The sequence below is a fragment of the Akebia trifoliata genome, chromosome 2 (genome assembly GCF_017979445.1).
Source record: "Akebia trifoliata isolate Shusen 1 chromosome 2, ASM1797944v1, whole genome shotgun sequence".
Classification (NCBI taxonomy): domain Eukaryota; kingdom Viridiplantae; phylum Streptophyta; class Magnoliopsida; order Ranunculales; family Lardizabalaceae; genus Akebia; species Akebia trifoliata.
The window spans coordinates 2,150,007-2,176,845 of NC_141376.1; the positions used below are offsets into that span (position 1 = coordinate 2,150,007).

A 26,839-nucleotide genomic window follows, 5' to 3' on the forward strand; every position below is an offset into this window, starting at 1 on the left:
CGCGAGTTTGAATTTGATGTTAGAAACTTTTCTTAGCGTTGAAAAATTATTCAGGTTAAATATTTTTTTAAACAGTTTCGATACAGTGCGGCGTACCGTTCCAATACATAGAAATTTTGTCTACGTGGCACGTTTTGACTTGTGAAAACTGATTGGACTTCGAAACTTTGGTGGACGTACATTTTTCAAAACCTTGGATCAATTCTATAATAAGCATTTTTTTTTTTAATTTTTAATTTTTAATATAATTTTTTTCATGAAATATAGAGGATTGTGGGTTGGATTACTAATGTGATAATCCATTTGTGCAAAACTACTCTTAGTAAGGTGTAGAATCTTGTTATGATAGTAAGGAAAGTGTTTTTCAGCATAAATAAACGATGTCAGGACTTAATGGCTAAGAAAAACATGCCACTTGGCATTGTCTTTGTACAATTGAAAAGAGTAACGATTCAGAATCGTGCTCCTCGGCTATAGAATAGAAATGATGCCTACGTGGCAAGATTTGGTTGGTATTTAGAACACGTAACTCCTAAACAAGCTGTGTACACAATTCTATGTATTTTAAATCGAACTAAAATTTGCCAAGTTCTACCTTACGTTGCTATAGAAACGGGACACCGTTCCGGATCGCTACTCCAATGAAAATAGTTCGAACATAATTCCAGTTAAATGGAAAACACTTTAAATTATACCTATCGTCTCCAAGGAGCTATCCCAAATATTCATAATAAAGTAAGGACGTGAAATAAATATAAAATTTCACGTGTCACCAAAAGAGGGTTCCTCAAACATTAAAAAAAAAAATTTAGTTCATTAAAAATTTTGTGATATTTTTATTATTTTATATAAAAGTGTTATTTACCTGAATATTTGAATGATTCGAAAAAAATCACTTATTACAATAAAAAAAAGAATAAAGCGGAATTTTTTAATAAATGAATAAAATAATTTTTTATAAATATTATAATATTCGAAAAAAAAAAATGGTATCAACCTAAGTTGCTAACGAAACTCCCATCTCCTCTCCATTGGTTGGACTTCTCACTCCCTCCATCGTCTCTATTTTCCAACAGTCTATTCAAGCATCTCTCTTTTTTTAAATAAAATTAAAAATCAGACTTGAAAACATCAAAGAAATAGATCTAAAATTAAATCGACTGTATTTTTATATAGAATATAATTGAAATCAAATTGTTCTGTGCAACTTTTTAGGATTTTTTTCATATTAGTTCTCTTTTTGTATTTTTCTTTTTTTCTAACAATTTTAATAAGTGCGTGCACGCGCACGCGCACGCGCACAGTCACACACACACACACTCTCTCTCTCCCATTTGAGCTCAAGAGATGTTCATATGTTTTATTGGAATTTTTTATTTTTTATTTTCATTATGTCTTGGATTTTTCAATGGTTTCTTGAGATCTAAGTTGTAATTTTTTTTTAAATTAAGTTTATATATTTTTGATTGTTCAAACATTTTCAAAGAATTATATGATTAAGAGTTTTACTATGATAGTGTAAATATTTTATTGATTTTAGATTTATGATTAAATCACCCTTTAATTGCCTGAGTAGGAGAGGAATTAATTGTTTATTTGGTTATATGTATGTTGCCTAGTCTAGACTTTAGAGTCATAGTCCACATAATTGAAAACATCCTAACTTGAAAATTATTGGATTACTATAATTATATTATTGTATAAGTTGACTCACTTTTGAAGTATATAAAATATTTGTTTCTGAATTTTTTATGCGGGGAATATAAAACATGTATAAAATAAATGTCGTATATCTCTTGTTTAGCGAGTATTTGATCGAAATTGTTATTGGATTTTTTGCAATCCAAGATGAACTCAAATTTTTGACATACTCCGAATTGCTAATAAGTGTCAACATGAATAAAATGTGTCATGACTTAATGGATCTAATCAACTAATCAAATTTTTACATAAAAACATTTCCCTTAGTAATTATTGAGATTTTAACTCTTACGTGAAGGGCCTTGAGTTCAAATTAATTACTACATTGGCAATCCACCACCTTCTAGATTTCATGGAAAAACTCATAAAAAAATTTAAAAAAAAATCAAAAACCAACTATTTTGGTACTTGGTCCAAGGTTTTCAAAATGGATGATTACCGATCTTCAACGAAACCTCCAAATTTAAAATTGAAATTCAACAATTAATAATAATAATTTTTTTTTCAAGTTTATATACTTTTGTCCTCTACAACCCTGTGGCATAAAATCATGCTTTTGGATGCCACAAGGTGAGCTCAACAGCCCTAAGTAAAAGTTGAAATCTTACAAAGTTAGTAAAGCTAGTTGGACTCATTATCACATTCAAAGTTTAAAAAAAAAAAAAAAAAAATTCTAAAATAAATAAATAAACAACTCCCATTGGTGGTGCATAGATGAAAGGTTGAGATAAGAAATTCTACGAACAATTCCCATCATTTTTTTTTCCAACAATCTTATCTTGCCTTGGGATTTGGGGGTTGAAATAGATAGAATTTGAAGGTTGAAGATGACTCAATTTGAAAATGAAAAATTATTATATGCCCAAAAATTAATATATGTGTGCTAATATATTTTATTGATACGACCACCTCGATCATGCCTCTTCAGTGGGGCAAAATTTATTTTGAGATTTTATCTAAGTACTTCTTCTCTTCCTGCTGTTAAGCTAATTCATGTATCATTAATTATAATCTATTTCTAAAATGACAAGATTATAAAGTAAATTAATTGCATATCTAATCAAATATAATTTTAGATCTTTAAAGAATTTTTGTTCTTGAAGTTGAAATTTATTCCGCCTCAATTCCTAATAACTAATTTTGAGGGATTTTCTTCTATCTTATTGCCTTCAGAATGTTCTCATGCGTCATTGAACTTGTGCCAAAGAAAGTGTTACGACTCCTAATTCCATTTTTTACAAATCTATAAATTAAAACATGAAAAAAAAAATAGAAATATATGTTATTGTCATAACCACTTTGAATGGACCAAATATCCATGAATCTTGTGCTCTTTGAGAGCAAAATCTCCCAAAGTATTTCTCCTAAATGCTCTTTTTCTCCTTAACTTAAACTTCTAGACCCTTATTTATAATATACTTCCTAAAAATAAGATTATAAATTAAATCAATTAAAAATCCTAATCAAAATACAACTTGAAATTGAATGACTGCTAACTTTATTTTAAGTACTAAATAGGGACAATAAAAATTTAAGGATTGAAGATGAATGATTTCGAAAAGAAAAATAAATGGATTTTGGCTAGTGGTTGAAAAGAGGATGGCATTCGAGTCATTTTCTATCAATCTATCAACGATGACAAAGTTCCTGGGTAGTATGTCATCAATTTGAGAACATAGACGGGTTTCTCAAATATTATCCAATGAGTGGAGGGGTAGTAATTTATTCCATGGTGTCAATTTCTTTAATAGGGACTTCGAAGTTTCAAAAACTGAAGTGGGAGAATGGAAATATGAAATGAAGAAAATGTAGAGTGAAAAACATAACTTTGAACTCTGAATTTTGTCGTAGTATTTAGACAGTTTGAATGATAGGGAAAATCCTAACATTTGAAGATATTAGAGGAATATGTTATGAATTTGGAAGGAAACAATACAAAAGTTAAGTAAAATATCTCACAAATTTTTTTTTTAATATCTAAAACTTATGAAGAAAAGGAGGAAATTCAAGTGGAAACAAAAAATCTTCTCGAAATTCTGTGCAATAGAAGCAAAATTAGAGGTGATGAGAATGTGCGCAGAGACAACAATTAAAGGTGCCAGCTATCTTAGTTGGTAAACTATACAAGTGATGATACCAAATATTTGGGTTCAATTCCCGCTATCACCATCTTATTGACTCATTAAAAATAGGATTTGAGAGAGAGTGGAATTGCAACTTTATTTTATAATGTACTAATTAATGGAATCAATATATTAAAACACAATCGTGAGGTCCGCTCCTTTGTCTCAAACTTTATATCCCATAAAAAAAAATCTCGAGGAAGGCTTTTCTTCATTTTTCAATAATACCTCTAATTTTATTTTCTTTCCTCTTCAACCTTTTCCAAAGATACCCCTTAAAATTTGGTTTATTTATTATTAATTATGTTTTACTCACTTAATCCCATAGAAGATGCCCTCCAAATTATTATCTTTTTTATTTACTCTCTTAATCCCAACGAGGATACCCGTATTGTAGACACAAGCAAACTCTAGTCCCATATAATAAAACATAATAGTTGACCCCACTCCTTTTATCCCACATTAAGAGGGGTTGAGATTTAATACCACTACGTAAGAATAATTTTTAACTCTATGATTTTTTATCTTCTAACTCCATTTTCAAAAATACCCCTCCAAATTTATTATCTTTCCTATACTATACTTTTTCCAATAAAACCTTTTATCTTATTGTCTTTCCTCTTCTATCTCCTTAACCCCAAAGATGATACACGTGCCAATAGGCATGAACAAACTCTGGTCTATACAATAAAATACATCGATGGACCACATTCCCTTTATCTCCCATACAAAGAGAGATTAGGGTTTATTTTCATTACGAATCTTGATGATAACTTTTAACTTTATTATTTTATGTCTTCTTTTCATGAATATCATTTTAATTTGATTGTCTTTTCTCTTCTACCTCCATTTCCAAGATACCTTTTAATTTTTTTGTCTTTCTTTTATTACTATTTTTTCAATACTACCCTTCCAACTTAATTACATTTAACCCCAAAGATAATACCCATGTCATAGGCACAAACAAACTCTAGTTAAACTAATATAATAAAGAAAAGAACAATTATAAAAGCAATTCCATACTAATCAACATTCAATTCCTTTAATGCCCAATAGAAGATAGCAATGTTCACCTGAATATAAACTCTATTCCCTCTTATATGAAGAACATACGTAAAGAGTGGTGGTTATTTTTCATTGTTGAATTTTAACTTTAAATTTGTGAGTTCGATAGTTGTCCATTTTCAAAATCTTCATCAAACTCCATTTTTTCATGTTGATTTTGAGTTTTTTCATGAAATCTAAAGGGTTGTGGTGTTGAATTATGATGCCATGACCCATGTGTATCCAATGACTCTTAGCGACCGTTTGGGTACACTTGAAGCCTGTTTGATTATGACTTGTTGGGTTAATTTCTACAATTTCTTAAAATAAATGAAATTCTTAACTTTTTAGAAAGCAAATAAAAGAAATACTTTTTTTTTTTAACTCTATAAAAGCTAATTTCTCTCAAGGTATTTCCTTCCATCGTTACTTTCTACTTTATATTCAAATAGAGTCAAAAAAAAAATGCATACCTTTAAACGTTGAAAGGTTAAAAAAATTATTTGAATTAAATTTTAAAAAAATTAAAATATTAACTTTTTAAAATGTAAAAGGAAACTACTTTCTACTTTTACTTATGGTTATGTTTGACTGGACATGAAAGTTAGATTGAAAAATGACATTTTACATATATTTGATTCAATTTTTTTATTATTATGGAAAATGATTTTCTATTGTCGTCCAGAAATCTAACACAAGCTGAATATCATTTTCCTACTTATATCCATGGAAAATATATTAGGTTAAATTATACTTTTACCCTTGTGATTTAGAGTAATTATATGTCGACTTCGCTACGTCTTGACAATTGCACTTACCTCCCTTATAGTTATCTAGGGGTTTGCTTACCCCTTTTCCATCTATTTGCCATCAATCAAACAATTAAATTATTTTTATAAAAACCATTTTACCCTTTTTAAAAATGTTATTCTTTTTTATAAAACAAAATTATTCCAGTGAAAAAATGGGTTCAATGCATATTAGACGGGAACATTTTTAGTGCTGTTTTAGAAATACCCCACGTAAAATTAGTGATATTAGGTTTATCCTCCTTGACCTTAAGTAAATGTTGTTTTTCTTGATGATTTAATAGTGAATTTTTTATCTTTTTCAAAATTTGATTAAGTAATTTAAATATTTAAATAAGGTCTTGTTAACGCGTGCCCTTAGAGTGCAATAAATACACTTTGAAAATTGGATTTTATATCAAAAATGCCCTTGAAAAAATTATTTTTTTTTATCAAAATACTCTCAGATTCCAATTTCCAAAGCGTATTTATTGCACTTTAAAGTGTGCCCTTAGGACACACGTTATCAAAATCCATTTAAATAATATTTTTAATTTTTAATTTTTCAAAATTTCACTGTTAAATCATTGAAAAAATGCAACGTTGATTTACAATCAATGGGGTAAGCCTGCTCTTGCATTTTGCAAGGGGTAAACCTAATAGTATCAATTTTACAGGGAAATGATTCCAAAATACCTCTTTTTTTTTTTGTTGAGATTTACTTATTTTTATAATAAAAAAGATAACTAAGAGGATAAAATAGTAAAATAATACACTGGTAGTGAAAGACGAAGTAAACGCAATTATCAAAATTTTAGGGAGTCAAAATACAATTATGCTAAACTACAACATGTCAAAGTGTAATTTACCCAAACTGAAATTGACCTAAAATTCTCACCCCTAAATTAAAATCTTAATATCTTCTATTATTCTTCTTTCACACCATCATCACATTTAACCCCCACCCTCCCCGTCGTTGTTGACCACCACCATAACCTCTTCTTTCTCCTTCTCCTTTCTCTTTCTTCTTATTCTTCTTCTTCTTAAGATACTTTTCTTTAATTTTGTCGAAATACAATCAAACACCGGAAATTGATTTCCCAGTCCTACCCATTTATAAATGGATTTCAAATTTTATGAAAATTGACTTCCTTTTATATTATTTTATTTTGGACCTTGGTAAGATTTGAAATCTTACTTAAGTACTCGAGTCTAAAACTTAGAATATATCGATTTCAAGGTAAAATCCAGAAACGTAAAGCATTTAACAAACACCCAAATGACGATGCATTTTATTCCATAGATGCGCATTTGCTTATTGACGACCACAATATGGACAATATGGCATATTGTTGAGTATATAATAAATACATAAAAGTGGTCATCGAAATGAACGATGGAGATCATGTGTTTTTTCTACTACATCCTTAGTTGTACATTAAAAGTGACCATCAAAATGACAGGTAGTTTAGGAGAGGTCGTCAGGCAGAGATCCACTACCATCGTTACAAATTAAGAGAATTCGAAGAGAGAGAGAGAGAGAGAATGATCTCTGACGCCATGGAAGACGAAGAGAAATGGCTGGCAGAAGGGATCGCTGGCCTTCAACACAACGCCTTTTACATGCATCGCGCCCTGGTAGCATCTCCTCTCTCCACGAAAGCCCTAAAATTTTCTCACGAACCCTAATTAATTTGTTCAATCTTCTCTCAGGATTCAAACAATCTCAGAGACGCTCTAAAGTATTCTGCTCAGATGCTCTCCGAGCTTCGAACTTCAAGGCTTTCCCCTCACAAATACTACGAGCTTTGTAAATTCTCTTCTCCTTCTCTCTGATCGCGAGATCTGATTTTGTTTTATTTGTTTTATTTGAGATTGAATTTGATTTGAATATGAAACTGAGGAATTCTAATTCGGTTATTGTTTTGGGGTGGAAAGATATGAGAGCTTTTGATGAATTGAGGAAGCTGGAGATGTTCTTCAAGGAGGAGACAAAGAGTGGTTGCTCGGTCATCGATTTGTACGAGCTTGTACAGCATGCTGGGAACATTTTGCCTAGACTGTAAGTTAGATTAAATGAAAAAGAATTAATCTTTCCCCCTTTGATTGCATATTGAGTGCTTTGTGGTTCTGTTGTTTCGAATCTCTTGCCCCCAATTTTTCTTCACTATGATTAATTTCTCTCTTAAACTGCCTTAAAGTTCAGATTTTTACTAGGATTTAGCTTGTTTAAGTTAAATTATAGAATTTGGTTAAAGTTTAAAATGTGTGGATTCACTGAATCGTTGTGGGTAATCCATTTCCATAGTTCAGGTTTGAAAAGAAAGGAGAGAATGCCCGAAATTCTATTCTAAAACGTGATGTATGTTAAGGGAGAAGCCAATCACAAATGCTTCATGAGTGTGTGCAAAGAGTGATCATGATAATAAGATGATGCCTATGTTACATATCTCATTAAGAAGTTAGAATGCCCTCTAAGGAGTTGGGAGCAATCTCATATGGAAGATTCTTCCTTGAAAAACAAAGGAATTTGTACTCTATGATCTCCCATGTATCTCTTGTTAGTCTCAAGGACTATCGATTGTTATCCTCTATTATATAAAAGAAACAATCAATTTGTTTTGCGCCATGTAGGGTATATTGCTGAGACTAGGGATCGTATGTTTCAGGGTTTTCCTACTCGACTCTCAACCTTTGAATCAGAATCCAACACCCTTACCCGTTGCTTTTAGTATACGATGTGGCTTATAATCTGTTATGAGTACTTCCATTTTACCTTCTCATCGTGCCTATTATCAACTCAAGCTTGAATTTTTAGTTAGGTACATCAATCTACCATACCAATATAAAAAAAACATCATCCGACCACAGATTCAGAGTTTAATTCCCTCAACTTTTCTATGTTAATTTCTGAATGACCAGGTATCTCCTCTGCACAGTAGGATCTGTGTACATCAGATCAAAGGAGGCTCCTGCTAAGGATGTTCTCAAAGACCTTGTGGAAATGTGCCGTGGTATTCAACATCCTGTTCGTGGGCTCTTCCTAAGGAGTTACCTGTCTCAAGTCAGTAGAGATAAGCTACCTGACATCGGTTCCGAATATGAAGGGTAAGGAGATTGCTTTGTCAAGTGGATTTCTTTAATCATGGATTCACCATTTAATCAAGTCATTTTCTCTTTTCTACCTTCTATATAATTTTAGTATTGTTGCTGTTTGGAATGGTTCCCGATTTTCCCTAGATTTTGTATTTCAATCTGTCTCTCTCTTCTTGCAGGGATGCTGATACTGTTGTGGATGCTGTGGAGTTTGTACTCCAGAACTTCACAGAGATGAATAAACTCTGGGTCCGGATGCAACATCAGGTTGGTTGAAATATCTTTCAACTATTACCTGCTCTCATGTTTGGACATGCATGGTATCCCCAATGCTTGCATGTCAAAGAGGTAAAAGTGAATCATGAGGGCATGATTTGTGCTCATGCAGGTGTTATAATGCTTGTGAATTCATACTCTTAGAGTTGAGGGTTGCTATCGGCCTTTCTGCTCTGCAGGGACCTGCCCGGGAAAAAGAGAAGCGGGAAAAAGAGAGGAGCGAGCTTCGGGATCTTGTAATATTCTTTTATCCCATAACTAGTTCAAATCACTATATTGAAATAGTATGTGTTTTTAACATTCTTTACGAGAGCTACTCTGCTCACTGTCCAATTCTTATTATTAGGTCGGAAAAAACTTACATGTCCTCAGTCAGATAGAGGGCGTTGACCTTGATATGTACAAAGATACTGTGCTTCCTAGAGTTTTGGAACAGGTCAGATTCATCTAGTTTGTTATGTTTTCTTTTTTCTCACTGCTATAGAAGTCTATGGCATCACAACATACTCTGCTGATCATCACAAGGTGGAATTTTTTACATCCATTGGTTTGGACAGGTTGTCAATTGTAAAGATGAGCTTGCCCAGTTTTACCTGATGGATTGCATAATCCAAGTTTTTCCAGATGAGTACCATTTACAGACCCTTGAGACATTATTGGGTGCTTGCCCCCAGCTTCAGGTGGGTAACACAACTATCTGATGGTGTTCTTTTACTTGTTTGAAATGTTTCTTTTTCCCCATCTTTTTCACAAAAAGAATATGGTCTGTCATTCTGTGAAATTCTGACATAGTTTTATTGTTTCTTGTCCATGATGCTGCCTTTATATATGGTCATTGAGAGTTGAGACCATTGCTTTCATCACTTGAAGACATTGCTTTACTATGCACAAGTTTTTTTAGTTGCTTCAGAAAAATATCTTATTTTTGGCTTAGTCGAAAAGCTGGTCAATGTACTAAATATAAAGTTTTCCCCAACCTTTTGAGTCGCATAGTATGTCATGCAAGGCATGGTGATTTGGTTGTTTGTGACTATGCATGATTTGATTGTCCAATGAAAGTGCTAATTGCCAACAGATTTGCCTACTGCGGCTTGACGCCTATTGTAAGTGTTTGAAATTTGGTCAGCTGTTGGCATGCCAATTCTTTTCTCTTGTGGATCGAGTTACCTCTTTGCAGTAGCATTCATGTTTGTGACCCCAGTAAATGGGAAGGTGTAGACATAATCAACGAACATGATGATGAGTAGTATAGAAGAAACCTGATATTTGATTTTTTTCTCTCGACTAACGAAGATGCACCAGCTATCAAAAATAATTTATGTTAATATTAATATCTGGTCTTTGTGATTATGACAATGGAGTTTTGGTTAATGCAATCTTGGCAGTGTCAAAATCTTGAGCAAAGTAATGGTTCTAATCAATTTAGCAAACAACATCTTACTAAGTTCTCTTTTCTTGCCTTTTTTGTTTTTCAGCCAGCCGTAGACATCAAGACGGTGTTATCCCAACTAATGGAAAGACTGTCAAACTATGCTGCTTTAAGTGTAGAAGTGAGCTATCCACATACTAGTTTCCTAGGCCAGGATATGGTGTTTTTGTTTCTAATGATTTTATGCTGCAGGTGCTACCTGAGTTCTTGCAAGTAGAGGCTTTCGCCAAATTGAGCAATGCTATTGGGAAGGTAAACCCTGCCAATTGCATCGATATCATTTTTAATTTAATTTGTCTGCTTTTTCTACTATCTACATTGCATATAACAGTTTCTTTGGTTTGTTAGTGTTGTACCATGTTTATGGGTTCAATGCTAATATTTTCATTATGAATGAAGACCTGAAAATAAATCTGAAATACTGAAATAGGAAGTTCCAGTACTCTATTAACTGTTCATTAAGTGCTATACTTACTTGTGTATAAGTAGGTTCTTTTTGTTGAAATGTGTCCAACTTCCAAAATGTGTACTTGGAAATTCATTTGTTTCACTTCTTGGAAGTTTATATGCCCTTTAGTGCTAAAGATTGTTTTTTTTTCCTTTGTATATTAGAGACATAAAGCAAACCATTAATGAATTCTTGATTTTTTTCTAAAGAAATTCTCCCTCTAAACTTCCTTTTTGTCGACTAGTTTTCTTAATCTTAGTATTAATCTGCACCCACTATGTTTTCGTATAACGCCAGTGGTGCTCAAGTTTCTAAAGAATTTTGCTTGTCAAGGCTTGAAGGACTAAAAAGTTTTGTATTAGTTGATGTTCGATACAATCTAATCTGCAGTTACTTCTGGAGAAGTTCTACAATGCAACATAATTATTTGTGTATAAGAAACTGTTTAATAATTACTAATGCTACTGATTATACATATCAACACAACATTATAAGACTACTTAACTGAATCTGGGATCTCCTTCCCTTTCTGAACTATCACTTTATTTATTTATTATTATCAATGCAGACTTGAATCCACAAAAATGCATTAACCTATTGTATTTTGTAGTAATATGTCTTATATAGTTTCATAATTAGTTGGAACTCGGTATAATTACCTAATACTATTATAAGGGAATAGACTTAGCCAATGCATCCTGACATGTACAGTATGTTCTAATTTTTTTAATAGAACATTTTCAGTAGAGGGACGGTCTATCTAATTCTACTTCATTACATTGTCATACTGAAACTCAACTATAATTGTTTGACAGGCCTTTTTGCAAATCTACTTATATTGATTAAGTTATTGGCTTGCTTTCTGGTGTATTACCTATCAAAAAAAGCATTCTGGTTTATTGAAATTTTCTTTCGCTCTCCGATATGTATAAATGTATGTATGTATATGAACAGTGCACCACACATCTTAGCAACTTACTAAGTTGGCACTTTGCCTGCGATATTTTGGATCACAATTTAGAAGCTTTACTGAAAATATCTCTGTTACAGGTCATTGAGGCTCAGATTGACATGCCTGTTGTTGGAGCGATAACTTTGTACGTGTCTCTTCTTACATTTACTCTCCGTGTCCATCCTGATCGACTCGATTATGTAGATCAAGTGCTGGTATGGTTCCTTTCCAAGTTACATCATACACATTTTTATTTATGTCTATGCATGGGAATGGAAGATCTCAAAATTCCAGATAAATGTATTCTGAAAAGGGGGAATGGATAAATATAGTATCTAGAGTCATGCTCACAGTATATTTTATTTTTTGGTTAAGTGCCTACAAAAAGGATAGGTGTAGTTCAGATGTGTTGCCTCTTCTTCTTAACCATTTAAATTGGGTGCAAATTAAGCATTCACGGAAGAAATACCCTAGTAGCTATCTATAAGTGTTATGCCCATACCATATGTTACAGTCAATATGCATGGCATCTAATTTCAGCAGCTATCTCATAAATTGACACAGGTCAAGTCTTAACAGTTGACACAAAATGATTTCTTTATTTCTCTATGTTATTTTTTTTTTCCAGGGAGCATGTGTTAAGAAACTTTCTGGCAAAGCAAAACTTGAAGACAGCAGAGCTACAAAACAAATTGTTGCACTTTTGAGTGCTCCACTGGAAAAGTACAATGATATTGTGATTGCGCTAACGCTTTCTAATTATCCTCGAGTGATGGATCACCTTGATAGTGGAACAAATAAAGTCATGGCAGTGGTTATTATTCAAAGCATCATGAAAAATAATGCTTGCATTTCAACTGCCGATAAAGTATGCTTTTCCACTCTTTTTTTTCCCCAAAATGTTCCTCGTTGATGTCGTAGATTTGACCTACTTGACCATTTTTGTAGGTTGAGGCATTGTTTGAATTAATAAAGGGACTTATAAAGGATTTGGATGGGACTCTTGTCGAGGAGGTGCATCTTTTTTTAAATAGCTTCCAGTTGATATACATATATTTAGTTGATTATTTCAACATTTGCTTTTCTTGTCTGCTTGGCGCCTTTACTCTCTTTTATCTCCTCCCTAGAAACCTAGCCTCATTTGATTGCCCTTTGTTTTACACTCACTGCCACTTCTCAGTGACTTATTTTTTCCTTTTGTCATTAGCTTGATGAAGAGGATTTCAAGGAGGAGCAAAGTTCTGTTGCTCGTCTTATTCACATGTTGTATAACGACGACCCGGAGGAGATGTTGAAGGTAATTCAGTGTTGAAGGTTTTCCTGTTGTGTTAGTCTTTTAGCTGCCATATATTTTATTATTTACCAACATTTTCATTGGGGCTGACATTATTACTCGGAGTACATCGCATGGGACTCTTTGGGTGGTCATGTTTTAATGGAGATATTACTCACGGTTTGTGATAGAATTGTGCCAAGTTTCTGCATCTTTATGCAATTTGATTTGCTTTCTCTTGTATTACTTATCTAGACATGAAGGTGTCAACGAGTTGGTGGAGTCTGTGCAGTATGTTCTTTCTTGGTCGGTTGAATATTTCAATGCTATTTAGAATCGTTGGTGGCATTGGTCAGATGACCTGATCAGGTGCAGGGTGGGTTTTTTGTGTGTGTGTGTGGGGGTGTTAAAAGAGAGCTTTCAAATGTCAGGTCAGGCGTGTTTTCTCTTGAAAATAGAGAGAAGAGACACTCAAAACCAAACCTCTATAATGGGGAATCGAAGCTAACCAGCAGTTTCGGGCGCGGTGTTCGATCCCAAAAAGGCGGTGAATTCCAAGTCCGAAGCCGAGATCTGTGCGGAACCATGGCAATCATCAACCTGCGAGCGAGCTAGCTTATTTAGTGTGGTGTGGTGGGGGGGCGACATGAACCCCCCCTTCGCGCGCACACACAACTTTTTGAATAATGAAAGCTAGGTCAATAATGTTCAGTACATCTTGACTAACGTATCTAAGATTTAGATTTAAGAGGTTATGGAGTTGCAAAAGGAGGTCAACCATATGTCAACACTTAATTCTAATTCTGACAACCAGCCACGGCATGCATTTAACTTCCTCTTTGATCTTTTATTTACAACCTTGCTTTATATGTTCCACTTTACATGAATCTGAGAACACTTTTTCTCCTACAATGTTATTTATAATTTTATTTTTTAGCGTTTTTCAGATTATATGTATCGTGAGGAAGCATATTCTGACAGGCGGACCAAAACGCCTTGCTTTCACTGTTCCTCCCCTAATTTTTTCTGCCCTCAAGGTTTGTCTCTGCAATCCCTCATCTAATAAAATTTTATGCCATTTTTTTAAGCTTAAAATGTCGGTCATTTTGGTAAATGATATAACAGTTATTTTAAAGGTTTTTGTCATGTCATTTCCATAATGATGTAACATTTATTCTGTGGTGATTTTCTTAGTAGACTAAAAACCAGCGGAGTTTTAATTTTTGAAAACTGAAATCTTGATGTTCCACTAAGCTCTAGGCAAGTTAGTGTAATTTGAGCCTCTCCCTAAAAAAATTGGTGGAACTTTGGAATATTTTTTCTATGCAGTTGGTCAGGCGTTTGCAAGGTCAGGATGGAGATGTTGTTGGAGAAGAGATGCCCGCGACACCAAAGAAAATTTTTCAGCTTCTGCATCAGGTAATTTCTTCTTGAGAGTACTGTAATCTTCATTTAGTAGGAATTGGAGCAAATGGTTTTCTGGATCAGGCATAAATTAACATTGTCATAATCTAGGAACATATGCTAGAGTCTAATGAGTTTAGGCAGTTTCAATTCTACATGATTTTTTCTTATCTGATGAATAGTAATTGTAATCTCGCTATTTACATGCTTGATTTTGAGTCTTTTTTATATGGGATTCGTTAGAATGTCTTGCTCGAAGCTTTGCTTAATTCATCTATGTCTAGTATTATTAAAGCTATGATGACCCAAAAATAGATCTCTAGTGGTTTTAAGTTCCTTTCTTCTACTGTTCTATTTGACTCTTATGGTTGTAACTAACGTTGTTATAATTTTTTAATTAAATTTTACTCAGTTTTGTCTTTATTTCTGATACTCATATCTGTGTTATAATATGGCATATCCTTTGTGGATTGCTTGGCCTTTGTACTTATGCTTTTGATAATGCAATTGACAATTGTTTTTCAGACTATTGAAGCTCTATTATCCGTTCCGGCACCTGAATTGGCATTAAGATTATACTTGCAATGTGCGGAGGTATGCTAATATTTTATGCCTAACTGCCTTTGGAGGCCCCTGTTAACTGGAACTAATTGCGCTGCTAATGTTACTCCTTGATTTCTTGATATTCAGGCTGCTAATGACTGTGATCTTGAACCTGTTGCATATGAGTTTTTCACCCAAGCATTCATATTGTACGAAGAAGAAATTGCGGTAATTAACTGGAAAACAAAGTTTTTTTTTTCTCAATCCTACTTTCATGGATGCTTAAAAAGCACCCATGGTTTGCAATTCCCCTATCAAATATGTTGTGAAACTTTATACACTTGTTATCTTCTTCCTATTGTTTTTTTTTTCCTGGTCTTTACCAATTTTGCATCTGTCCATTTCTTACTCAAGACATATTTTCATCAGGATTCAAAAGCACAGGTGACTGCAATACACCTAATAATAGGGACTCTTCAGCGAATGAATGTATTTGGCATTGAGAACAGGGATACATTGACACATAAGGCCACGGGGGTAATAATCTCACATTTTCTGACTGTTTACCCCTCTTTCTTTCAAATTTATTGTTCCCAAACCCCTCATGGTGCTTTCCATTGGCCAGTATTCTGCAAAGCTTTTAAAGAAGCCTGACCAGTGCAAAGCTGTCTACGCATGTTCGCATCTGTTCTGGGTCGATGATCAGGATGGCATCAAGGATGGAGAAAGGTACATGGCCATATATTTAACATTAATGTACAGCAAAACCATGTTTCTTCATACTTGCGTTTCAAGAGGGAAAAGTTGTGTTCTTGTATCCACAATTCACTGAACACGCATGTCCATGTACTGTCTTTAATGCAGCCAATTTATTGGGGTTGAATTATGGTCCGTGAATCATTGTTCCACTTCATGGGTATCAGGAACTTCATTGAAGATGTAGGAATACAATAATGAGACTGCAGACTGAGCCTAATTGGTTGCACTAGTGTGCTGCAACCAAAAAAAATTTCGTTATTTTTTCTGTCATCGTTCTCTAACCACAATCTTTGCATTTCAATTTAATTATAGTTGTTTGTTGTGGCTGCAATTCCTCACTGCCATTAGTTTATCCGTCTTTCTTGTTGGGATTTAGGTCGTGTCTCTGTCAGCAGAGTAATCTGGTTATTTTTCTAACTTCAGAAATTTGTGGAGAAGCAAGGAGAAAACTTAGAATGCAACAGCTTCCCGTACCACTAATCTATTCTCGTCTCATTTCAGGGTTCTGCTTTGCCTAAAGCGTGCTTTAAGGATTGCAAATGCTGCTCAACAGATGGCCAATGTGACACGGGGTAGCAGCGGACCAGTCACACTTTTTGTTGAAATTCTGAACAAGTAAATATCACCAAGTCGAACCGAATCATTGTTCCTTTTTGCATCTTTCCACTGTCACCAACTTTCTCATGTGATTTTCAGGTACCTGTACTTTTTTGAGAAGGGGAACCCTCAGATCACAAGCAGTGCAATCCAGGGCCTAATTGAATTAATCACAACCGAGATGCAAAGTGACACCACGACATCAGATCCATCTGCAGATGCTTTCTTTGCAAGCACAATGCGTTATGTACAATTCCAGAAACAGAAAGGTGGGGTAATGGGTGACAAATATGAGACCATCAAGGTGTGATTTGTTATAGTTCGGATGAGCCTGCCCAAGATGATTAGAGCAGCAAGCACATGTCTGTTGTGGAGGTTATTGGAACCGTTTCCAGTGTCAGTTTGGTTGCTCCTCCCAGTAAGGTGGCTGAGAATTTTACAGTGTGACATCTAGCTTCGTCTGTTATCGACTTTAGTGTGCTCTTTTTCTGCAACCATTCTTTTTTTCCAAGGATATCATGTATTGCTGTTCTTGGTGTCAATGTCATATGAAACATCAGAAGTCTGCCTAATTTTATCTCACAGACCACATGCCTCAAAAGATTACCCTGATGGGGATTATGTAGAAAGTTTGGTACTCCGTTGTATTAACTGAAATGTTTTCTTAATAAAATTTCTATTAACAGTCTTTTATGGAAATGATACTAGTGGAGAGCCGGTATGTAGTACGTCTCGTGGCAATGATACATTCTACCACCGGACACCTCTCTAGGCATAGTAATGGTACCAGTTGATGTATCTATGCGTGACGAAATGTAATGAGAGCAAAGTCAGAGTTTAACTCAAATGCATCTGGGTTTTGCTAATACTGGAGAGCTCGCTGGCAACCAATGTAACCTATGTGCTGTGCCTGCAGATGTAGCAGTGTGATTTAACATTTTTTAAGATTGTCTTCGAAGGAGATATTGGATTTACAAGGAGATGGTCAATGAGAGTCTTGATTGGTAAATTACATTCTTTGATAGGTTTGAGCACATTACATCAGGTTTTAATTCATTAAAGATCAGTTGTGAAAGCCCCACCCCATTGTACAGGAGATTTCCACGAACCATCTCCATTGGCAAGTGGTGATAAATTATTTTAGTTCATAGGCCACCTCTTGGATTGTCATGCTTTAACCACACCGCAAGTTTCTCAACTGCTCGTTTTATCTCTCTATAGAACAACGAAGGTTCCTTGATATTTAATTATTATAAGATTACCACAGGGCTCTATAAATGTCCGACTCTGGACCCAATTGGGTTTCGGAGACGGTGCCAAATAAATAAGAAAACAGCAATGAGATTGATTGATAAACTCAAATAATTGTATCCATTTATTCTACAGTACACAAGCTTTTATTCCAGTAGTGTCAAACTTAAGACACTAAGTTCTTAAACAGTTTGAATGTCCAAAGGAAAACCATCTCTATATTTCACTGGGGATGGAAGTGAACTACTATAGCAATCATTGCATGAGCTTGAGGATTCAACCCATGGCATACTTCTGGGTCCAGCTGCGAGCCGTGGACTCGTACTTGACTTTGTCAGTCTTGCACATGTGGGCAATCTCAGGAACTAGTGGGTCATCTGGATTTGGATCTGTGAGTAGTGAACATATGGAGAGCAGAACCTACATCGATCACAACAGAGAATACATACTTAAATGAGGTATCATCAAAAGATGGGAATATAGAAAGTGCTAAAGTGAGTCAAGATCTCCCACCTTGGATATGGTGAGTGCAGGACTCCATTGCTCCTTGAGTATGTCCAAGCAGATGTTTCCATTACTATTTATATTTGGATGGAAGACTTTGGTCCTAAAGGCAACCTGCCAACAATTTTACAAGAATCATCTGAGCTTAAGAATCTAAAACAGCTTTTAAGGACCTTCTACTGACCAAAAATTTCAGAAAGAAAATATGAACCCTTGAACTTGTGTGTTTTGTATTTAAGTAGAAGATGGGGTTGGTGTTTGTCACCTTTGGAGGCTTAAAAGGGTAGTCTGGTGGGAAATGGATGGTTACAATTGTCATTTGGACCAATAATGGTCGCTTGCCAATGGAACATGTCTTCAGCCACAGGACCTGAAAGTAAACCCATAACAATAACCATTAACCAACAGATAGCTATTGTTCAATCGATGAGATTGTTTGAACTTTTGAAAAAAAAAATGGTTATAGAACAAGAAAGAACTAGACACTAGGTACCTGCACTGCATGAAGTTGGTGGGTCTCTCTGCAAGTCCTTCAGCTCTTTGATAATTCTCTTCGATGCCATCCTCAACAATCTCGAGAATACAAGCTCTAAACTTGAATATGAGAAATTCGAGGGCAAGGTGGGAACGCAAAGAAGGGAAATGATCACTGGATACCAGGGTGAAGGGAGGATGAGTGTATTTAAAGAATGATTAGTGGTTGTGGGGAAGAGAGAGAGAGAGAGAGAGAGAGAGAATTTCCATAAGTACTTAAAAGTTGATGGTGAAGTGGGCTCTGAGTATAGGATTCCAATAGTAAAAAGAGAAGAAAAAAAAGGTTCTAGAATCCAGTGATTTTTTTTGTGCTGATTGGAGGTGGTTTTTTATTTTTATTTTCCAAGAAATAGACCAAAGTTCGGTTTGAGATGGTGTAGGGTTCCTGATCACAGCGGAACTAGGGACTGGACCCACTTCCATCACCCTCTGATTAGAATCAAAATGGTCCGTCCATCCATCACTCTCAAATCAGTTCAAGAAAGCAACGTACATGGATGATCCAATAGAGTGCATTAGACATATTAGAGTGCTCTGGTTAGCCTATACTAATCACAAATCAAGTTCAATAAACTACCTCTAATGCAGTCCCATCATTCAACCCACTAATAGATGGTGGAGATTTAACCAAAAGGACCCCCCAACCCCCAACTCCTCCTTGACTACCGACTCACATCAAATCAGGAATCTTGAGACCTAATCTACTACTGTACAGTCTTCTTAAACCAAACTATGTCCTCAAATAAAATAAATAAATAAAAAGATATTCGTGCTTAGCCCAAACAGTTACTTTTCTCATTCGAGAATCTGAGCAACTTTTGTTACCAGTCCCATGTTTGAAAGCTCAACAATTGGGACATATTCTTTTCCCCACCATTAGCTTTTCAATTTCTACTTTGTTCCTTCTGCTTATCATCCATGGAATATTGGATCTTGATATATATTTTTGTGCTGGGTTGTCAATTAAAGAGACGATAACATTCCTTCTTAGAGATTTTTAATCTATTTTAGCAAAACAAAAAACTACAAAAATAAAAAATAAAAAAACTTGGGGAATAAAAACAACTCATGGGAGCTTCATATCTAACAACCACATTACCCAATAACACATCCACATATGCAAGTGGCCTAAGAGTTGTTAAAACACACAAGCATTCATATCAGAACAGCTAAAAGAAATGTAGCCAAGCGTTTGGAAGTATTTAAATTAGGGTTTACAACATATGAATGTAAACAAGTCCCAAGTAGGTTTGCGATGGGGGGTGTCTTCCTCACATCTGGTTAACATGTGAGACAAATCTAAATCCACAATGAGAAGAAGAGATGTGCACGCTACCAAGTAATGCAATTACAAATAACTAAGACAGAAGGAGGAAGCGAGAAACAGACCACCAGATGCCTTTTAAAATAACTCCCTAGTACTGTCAGTTGAGACTATACACCAAGGCCTGTTGCTTCCTCAAAGAGCTAAGGTAAAGGAGAGGAGATAGTAAGGGGCACACTACAAGCTGATTGGTTTGGTAGGTCAACTTTCCTTTTGCACCTATTCTTTTTGCTTAAATCACAAAATGGAGCAAGCCTTTTGTGCCTTTCTCTTCTTTTTCTTCTTTTGCTTGGGTGGCTGAAGCACCACTTTGATGGCAGCATCGAAGACTGCCTTCACATTCTGCAATTAGACACAAGGTTTTGTAAACCCCATCAATAATTAGGTTGAGACGTCTTTATATAGAGAATCACCTGGGAAATAAATAAAGCAGAAATACCTGCTGTGTTTTTGAGCTACATTCGATGTAGGCAGGAGCTCCAATCAGCTTCTTCAGCTCCTCTCCCTTCAAATATAAGAAGCAAACCACACAGAAGATTGTTCTGAAGATCTTGACAATAAAACCAACATTTTTGGAGATTATGCGTGATTTGTGGGAAAGCAGTTGCCCTTACCTGAGCTGTAGTAATGGGCACCGCACCAGGGTGGTCTATAAAGAACTGCTTATCATCCCGCAGATCTGCAAGCAGGAACATAAGCACATTAAGGCTCTTTTACCATATCATTTCTGTTACAGTCATTTAATTAGAATAAAGGGAAGCAGAGAAGCCCCAAGAAATGGAATTCGAATTAGAACTTGACATAACCGAGTATAACAATCAACTAAGACATATATTCTATGGAATCTGTACAAAACTATTTTTCACAGGGCAACCAAGACATATATCATGAACCTGTAAAAAGTACACAAAGCAACCCAAGACACAAACCAAAAAATCAGAACATTTTTCACATTCTTCTTTGTTGTAATATTCTATGGATATTCTTTAATCCGAACGCCAATTTACTCAAAATTTGAGTTCCATGGAGTACAAACTCATAGGTCAAATGAAATCAGTTGTAGCTATTAACTCTGACCTATTTCAGAAAATGAGACCATGGAATGGAGCATAGCCATTTCTGTTTCTTTTCTGACATGATACCAAATGTTAGTGTTAAAAAAAACAGTTGCACTGAAAAGAACAGAATTCTAGAGAGAAAAAAAAGAGAAGAAAAGCAACAAATACATTATTAAGCTTCTACTAGCCATCAAAAGGCCAGTCACTTCAGTTTTTCTCAAAGTAATTCTGCAAATAATGTTTTCAATGGAAGTGTGTGTGAATGCTTCTAAGAATCAATTCCCAATAAGTTACCATGCACGACTCTGACTATGAGCACTTCAGAAAACAGAAGGCACCAAAAAATCTTATGTCTCCAACAAGATCAACAAGATGCTGATGGGGATTAAAGATGATCCGGCATGGATACAGATGAAGAATGGGAATATGATTCCTCACTTTCTAGACTTAAGGGTACACGCGCAGATATGGTACCACATTCAATATGTTGAAACCAAGGTGTTAAAATTTCAGTCTCAATGTCTATTTCGGTCAATCTGGAAATGAAAACATTTCTTGTAAATACTTCGATCAGAGTGGATATTAATACAACTTCCATGTAAATGATGGAACTATTCAGGAAGCTTTCGTTGGAATTTTACTAAATGGTAAAATAGACAAGAAAACACATTTATAAGCCATCAAGCTAAAATAATGGTGTATAAATGAATATAATTAGCATTCCACTCCGCGTTAGCATAAGTATCTATGAATCCGACATCCATAAATAATTATATTCAAAATGAAAATTAGAATAACAATATCACATTAATTACAAACAATTTAGTATTTAAAGTACTTGTGTAAATGAACAACTATTAAAAAGTACAATCTTATGTTATTATATCTTATTTTCAATTTTGAAGTCTAATGAATAACTTACCAGCAAATATCTAACCTTAGTTATGAAAAATGCCAGGAAGCAGCCCTATATTGAAAATGGGAGTGTCCTCAAAAATTACAAAACTGAACTAATTTATGATTGGAAGTGGCTTGGTAGATAGAAGCTTCCTAATACTAGATAATCAACTAATCAAAATACAAACAATTGTACGTGCACACTTTTATGAAAGCATGTCTAACCAGAAAAAAATGCTTATAAGAATGTAATATTACGCTTAGCACATTTTGCGGAGTAGGTAGTGATTTCCAAAAAGATATACTGAAATATTTCCATTCCCACAAGTCTCGACACGGAATATAATCCACGGTTTCTTTTTCTATAAATTTTGGTGGAAATCACAATTCATTCCATGAAATTTCAGTGAGCAGCAAATTTTGACACAATAATCAAAATTCATATATAATATGCAAGATTTTGGTTTTTTTTTTTTGATAAATAGAAAAGGTCAGCCAAATTGATACAATTGATAAAATAATAAAAATATAAATTGTTGTAGAATTGACTAGTAATGAATTATAATTAGTTAGAAACCTATATTTCTTATTTTTATGTACTAAGCATATTAGCACATTCATAAAGGCGCACACATACAACTGTCCATGTTTGAATTAGTTACTAAATATATTTTATTCAAGTATTTCAAACATTAAGGTGTTTGTAATTAATGTGACATTATTATTCTAATTTATATTTAAAATGTTATTGTTTTTGGATGTTGAAATGTTTTCGTTTAGAATGCAATGAAATGTTTCCATTTCCAGGTTGACCAAAATAGACATTGAAACCGAAATTTAATTCCTTGCATCAAAATAAGATGATACATGGATACTATTTGGTATATTCCGTGGAAATATGCCAAAATTTAATGCCATGGTTGAGCCGTTCTTTAATTTTTTAAGTTTTTTAAGTACATTTGGCTAGCATTCGTATCATATTTAATAGAGTGATATTGAAAATATTGGGTTTTTTTTTTTTTTTTTTACATTCATCATCATCAAAGCCATATCGCAAGGATTTAGGGTTCGCTAAAAGAATCTTGTTCCTCCATTCCTCTATGTCCAAAGCCACATCTTTTGTTATTGGAAGTCTATATTTCTTCTAACTAGAGCTGTAATCAGCTATCGTTGAACATACTCAAACCATCTCGTCAACATGCACTTAGTTTATCTCGGGTATTGGAGCTACTCCTACTTTTTATCGAATGTGTTCATTCAAATTTTTATCTTTCTGCTCACATCTACTATGGTCAATTTATTTACATGATGCTTTTTAATCACATGATATTTAGCTCCATAAAGAATAGCCTATCTTACCTCCATCTTATGAAATTTTCTTTTTAATTTGATTGCGCGCATTGATAACATAGCATTCTCAAAGCATACCTTCACTTGAACTATCCAACTTTGATCCTATGGGCAACATCTTCCTCAATCTCTCCATCTAATAGACCCAAGATACCGAAAATGGGTGCTACTATTACTAACACCCATTGATGGTCATTTCTAGACCATCAATTATACCGGATATTCCTCTTCTTGGGTGTCATTACTAAATTTACAAAAGCACTCTGTTTTGGTTCTACTTATTCTAATGCCCTTGGAATTCTACATCTTTCTCCAACATTTTTTTAGCAATATGATTTGTTGAAGGCCTACTATTTATAAATTTTATTCACAGAACACAAGGAAACTGATGGGAATTAATAAAAAAAAAATCAATAGTAAAAAATATTAAATGAGTAATTTGAGATAAAAAGCATGCATTTGATATCCGGTAGTCCGGTACTACCATCATTATAGTACCCGGTCAAGGATAGCAAGATTTATGATGGCAAAAGGGGGAACAAGGCTCCACAATTCACGAAGTGAACTACCAATGGAACTAGCTAAACCTTGCTTGTACTATCACAGGGTAGAAATATTTGACCCCCAACAATGCCCGCTTCCAATTAAGAAAACTGTCAGAAGTCTAACAAGAAAGGAAACCTAGTAGCACAAACAAAAGCCAAAATACATGCTACAATTAATGGAAGCCTAAGTCTGTACTGAGTGGACATCCTGAGTGGCCATGGTGGCTATGTTGCTGATGCAATGACTGGCCCCTCCATATAACCAAATTGGATAGAAAGCATTAAAAACACCAAGTTTAGACTTTAGAGTATAAGAGAGAATGTAGAAATTTTTAGACTAGACATTTCAAAGGATAAACCTAAAATTCTCCAGACCTTGCTATTCAGTTTGCAGAACAAATTCACATTGGAACAATTTCAACAATTGAAATAATTACTTATCCAAAAAAGCTACACATGACACAAATACAGGACGGCAACCAGGGACAAACAAAATTTTTGCAGTAAATAAAGCTTTTTAGAAACAAAGGCAAATGGCAATTTGGATCCAGAAACACCCAAATCTAATCTGACGGACCAGATCTGTCAGAACGGATTTATCTCCAACTCAAACTCCACTTCTAATCAAAGGTCTGTGACATGAAGATTCCTGCATAATCACTAGCCTATACTCTTCAAATCTCTAAGTAAACAACATACGACGAATCATTCACATGCATGATCAACCTGAAACAAATCAAGAATATGAGGCATACTGCCTGAACAATGAAAGCAAGAATAATACTAAACCATCTGCTGACATTAAATAACTGTTAACTGAGAGCATGCATGCATTCATGCATTACATAGGAGCTACATGCATATTTTAATGACAAATTATAAACATATCCATGCTTTTGTGACTTGGGGGTCTTCCTAGAGCATATCAACCATAAGGACCATAAAAGCACCAGACCACATACCATCATCCCTATACTTGACTGAAGGATAATGTACTTCATCTTTCACATGGGCTTTATCCCCAATTTTTACAACTGATTCATGAATGATAAAAAGGAAAACTTGACAAATGAAATATGAGCTTGATTTCTCCATCAACTGTTTGAAAAGTAAGAGCAGTTAAATAAAAGAATTCTCAAACACACATACATCTCCCACGGAATTTATTTTCTTTGGAAGAAGCAAAATCAAGGTCCACAAAACAAAAAGTTGCATACTATTAAACCCACAGTTGAAATTCCTCAAAAACACCTAGCAGGTAGTGTTGCTACTTGCTACTACAAATTAATCAAAATATCCAGTAATGTTGCTACTTGCTACTACAAATTAAGTGAAACTAAGACAAGAACAGATTAACATCAATCTTGTGATGTGGATGCATTACAATGAACAGTATATCAATGCAGTGAATCAGATGCAAATAAGAGAAAATCTAACCAAGCTTTGTCCCAACAAGAATTATAGGAACGCCAGGTGCATAATGCCTCAGTTCAGGAATCCACTGGAGATGGAAACAAAAAACACAAACAAATTATAAGCAGGCCTTAAATTTTGCAGATTTGAGTCCTTAGAAACAAAAAGTTTCTTATTTCATGGAGAAAAAGTTGGATATCCCATTAAAAATGTGTCGAGAACAAACCTTCTTGGCAACATTTTCATAGCTGGCCTTGCTAATGAGAGAAAATGCCAGCAAGAAAACATCTGCCCCACGGTAACTCAAAGGTCTTAATCTGTTGTAATCCTCCTGGCCTGTTTCATCAAACAAGTAAATCAATCAATCAAACTAACAAAAAGCATGAAAACTGAATCAGAAAAAAAAAGGGGGCGGAAGAAAGTTTACTCCTTTTTTTTTAATAAGGTCAATTACCTGCAGTATCCCACAACCCTAAGTTAACAGTGCTTCCATCGACAACCACGTTTGCACTGAAGTTATCAAAAACAGTTGGCACATAATCCTGCGTTCCGATTACCATAGAAACGAATGAGATTCCATTGCCATCATCAGCCCATTATCAAACATCAAACACAGAATCCTAAGAATAAGTAACTTTTCTTCCCAAAAGGCAATTAATTTCGGAAACCAAGTGGTGTGGAAAAAATATTCCAATAGAGACAGAAACCCAAAAAGCCAAATTACAAGAATGAAAATATCTCAAGGAAGGAAGAATCCCAAGCATAAACATTCTTCTAATTGAAGCAAAATGCGAAACCCTCAGAATTAGAATATTCTAAACGAAAAACCTTGCGAAATCACAAAGAAAAAAAAAACAAATTTGTTTGCAACCATTTTGCAAATCTAGCCAGCAAAACAACATGGAACCCTAACCCTAATTTCCTCAAATTAGCCAAAAAACCCAGAGCAACCAAATTAAAAACCCTCGAATCGGAAGAACTCACCGTAGGAAATGTGTTGCTGGTATAAGAAATTAACATGCAAGTTTTACCAACAGCACCATCTCCGACCGTAACACACTTTATGAACCTAGAAGCGCTCATTTCCACCAATAAGGATCAAATCAGAACGAACGCCTGGACTTCTCCTACTTTGTCTTCAACTATACATCTGTTGAAGACGAAAACCCATTTCTCAACAAATCCGAAACAAATTCCAAACTCCAATTAAGAAAAAAAAAAAAAAAAGTGAAATAAACACAAATTTCTGCAAGAGATTCACAGAAACCCTAACCCTAAAACTTGAGAGAAATTTTAGGTTAGAGGGAGACCTAATCACGATCGCATTGAGAGAGAGAGGAGAGAGAGAAACGCAACCTTGCGAGTCCGGAAACAATGGCGTTGAAGCGTTCGTTGTCTGACCTAACCAAACTCCGACAGCTATCACTTCTGCCCAAATCTCGCTCCAAACACCCTAACAAATACCACAAAAATAACACCCCCTCTAACCCCAACAACTCTCTCTCTCTCTCTCTCTCTCTCTCTCTCTCC

The 26,839-nt window shown here is 34.6% G+C and overlaps 2 protein-coding genes and 1 pseudogene across 3 annotated transcripts; 1 reads left to right on the forward strand and 2 right to left on the reverse strand.

The window, feature by feature from the left end:
- The first annotated feature begins 7,111 nt into the window (after nucleotides 1-7,111).
- Nucleotides 7,112-17,132, forward strand: LOC147408713 (vacuolar protein sorting-associated protein 35B-like). The gene is made up of 22 exons (XM_086421071.1): nucleotides 7,112-7,294; nucleotides 7,370-7,466; nucleotides 7,595-7,718; nucleotides 8,579-8,764; nucleotides 8,932-9,019; nucleotides 9,208-9,264; nucleotides 9,375-9,464; nucleotides 9,586-9,708; nucleotides 10,504-10,578; nucleotides 10,650-10,709; nucleotides 11,956-12,072; nucleotides 12,486-12,725; nucleotides 12,806-12,871; nucleotides 13,065-13,154; nucleotides 14,078-14,167; nucleotides 14,460-14,549; nucleotides 15,060-15,128; nucleotides 15,225-15,305; nucleotides 15,507-15,614; nucleotides 15,703-15,806; nucleotides 16,338-16,451; nucleotides 16,533-17,132. The coding sequence occupies exons 1-22, from the start codon at nucleotides 7,202-7,204 to the stop codon at nucleotides 16,741-16,743; spliced, it is 2,373 nt and encodes a 790-aa protein (XP_086277197.1). The 5' UTR covers nucleotides 7,112-7,201; the 3' UTR covers nucleotides 16,744-17,132.
- Nucleotides 17,133-17,758: 626 nt separating this feature from the next.
- LOC147408714 (ubiquitin-conjugating enzyme E2 28-like) lies at nucleotides 17,759-18,887 on the reverse strand (annotated as a pseudogene). Its single transcript, XR_015171330.1, has 4 exons — nucleotides 18,682-18,887; nucleotides 18,454-18,558; nucleotides 18,198-18,302; nucleotides 17,759-18,104 (listed from the first exon to the last, which is right to left on the reverse strand). The product of XR_015171330.1 is annotated as a ubiquitin-conjugating enzyme E2 28-like (transcript).
- Nucleotides 18,888-19,857: 970 nt separating this feature from the next.
- LOC147408715 (rac-like GTP-binding protein 5) lies at nucleotides 19,858-26,839 on the reverse strand. The gene is made up of 8 exons (XM_086421078.1): nucleotides 26,666-26,839; nucleotides 26,294-26,459; nucleotides 25,764-25,851; nucleotides 25,536-25,645; nucleotides 25,334-25,397; nucleotides 20,661-20,725; nucleotides 20,486-20,551; nucleotides 19,858-20,388 (listed from the first exon to the last, which is right to left on the reverse strand). The coding sequence occupies exons 2-8, from the start codon at nucleotides 26,390-26,392 to the stop codon at nucleotides 20,284-20,286; spliced, it is 597 nt and encodes a 198-aa protein (XP_086277204.1). The 5' UTR covers nucleotides 26,393-26,459; nucleotides 26,666-26,839; the 3' UTR covers nucleotides 19,858-20,283.

Bases quoted from the DNA above. Each gene is read 5' to 3' on its own strand.
- LOC147408715 (XM_086421078.1), bottom strand. From the start codon at position 26,392: ATGAGCGCTTCTAGGTTCATAAAGTGTGTTACGGTCGGAGATGGTGCT. The intron at 25,852-26,293 runs GTGAGTTCTTCC...ATCGGAACGCAG, and splicing joins CCAGCAACACATTTCCTACG to GATTATGTGCCAACTGTTTT. The intron at 20,389-20,485 runs GTATTTCTGCTT...GTCTAATTGCAG, and splicing joins GTAGCTCAAAAACACAGCAG to AATGTGAAGGCAGTCTTCGA.
- LOC147408713 (XM_086421071.1), top strand. From the start codon at position 7,202: ATGATCTCTGACGCCATGGAAGACGAAGAGAAATGGCTGGCAGAAGGG. The intron at 8,765-8,931 runs GTAAGGAGATTG...CTCTTCTTGCAG, and splicing joins ATCGGTTCCGAATATGAAGG to GGATGCTGATACTGTTGTGG. The intron at 9,709-10,503 runs GTGGGTAACACA...TTTGTTTTTCAG, and splicing joins GTGCTTGCCCCCAGCTTCAG to CCAGCCGTAGACATCAAGAC.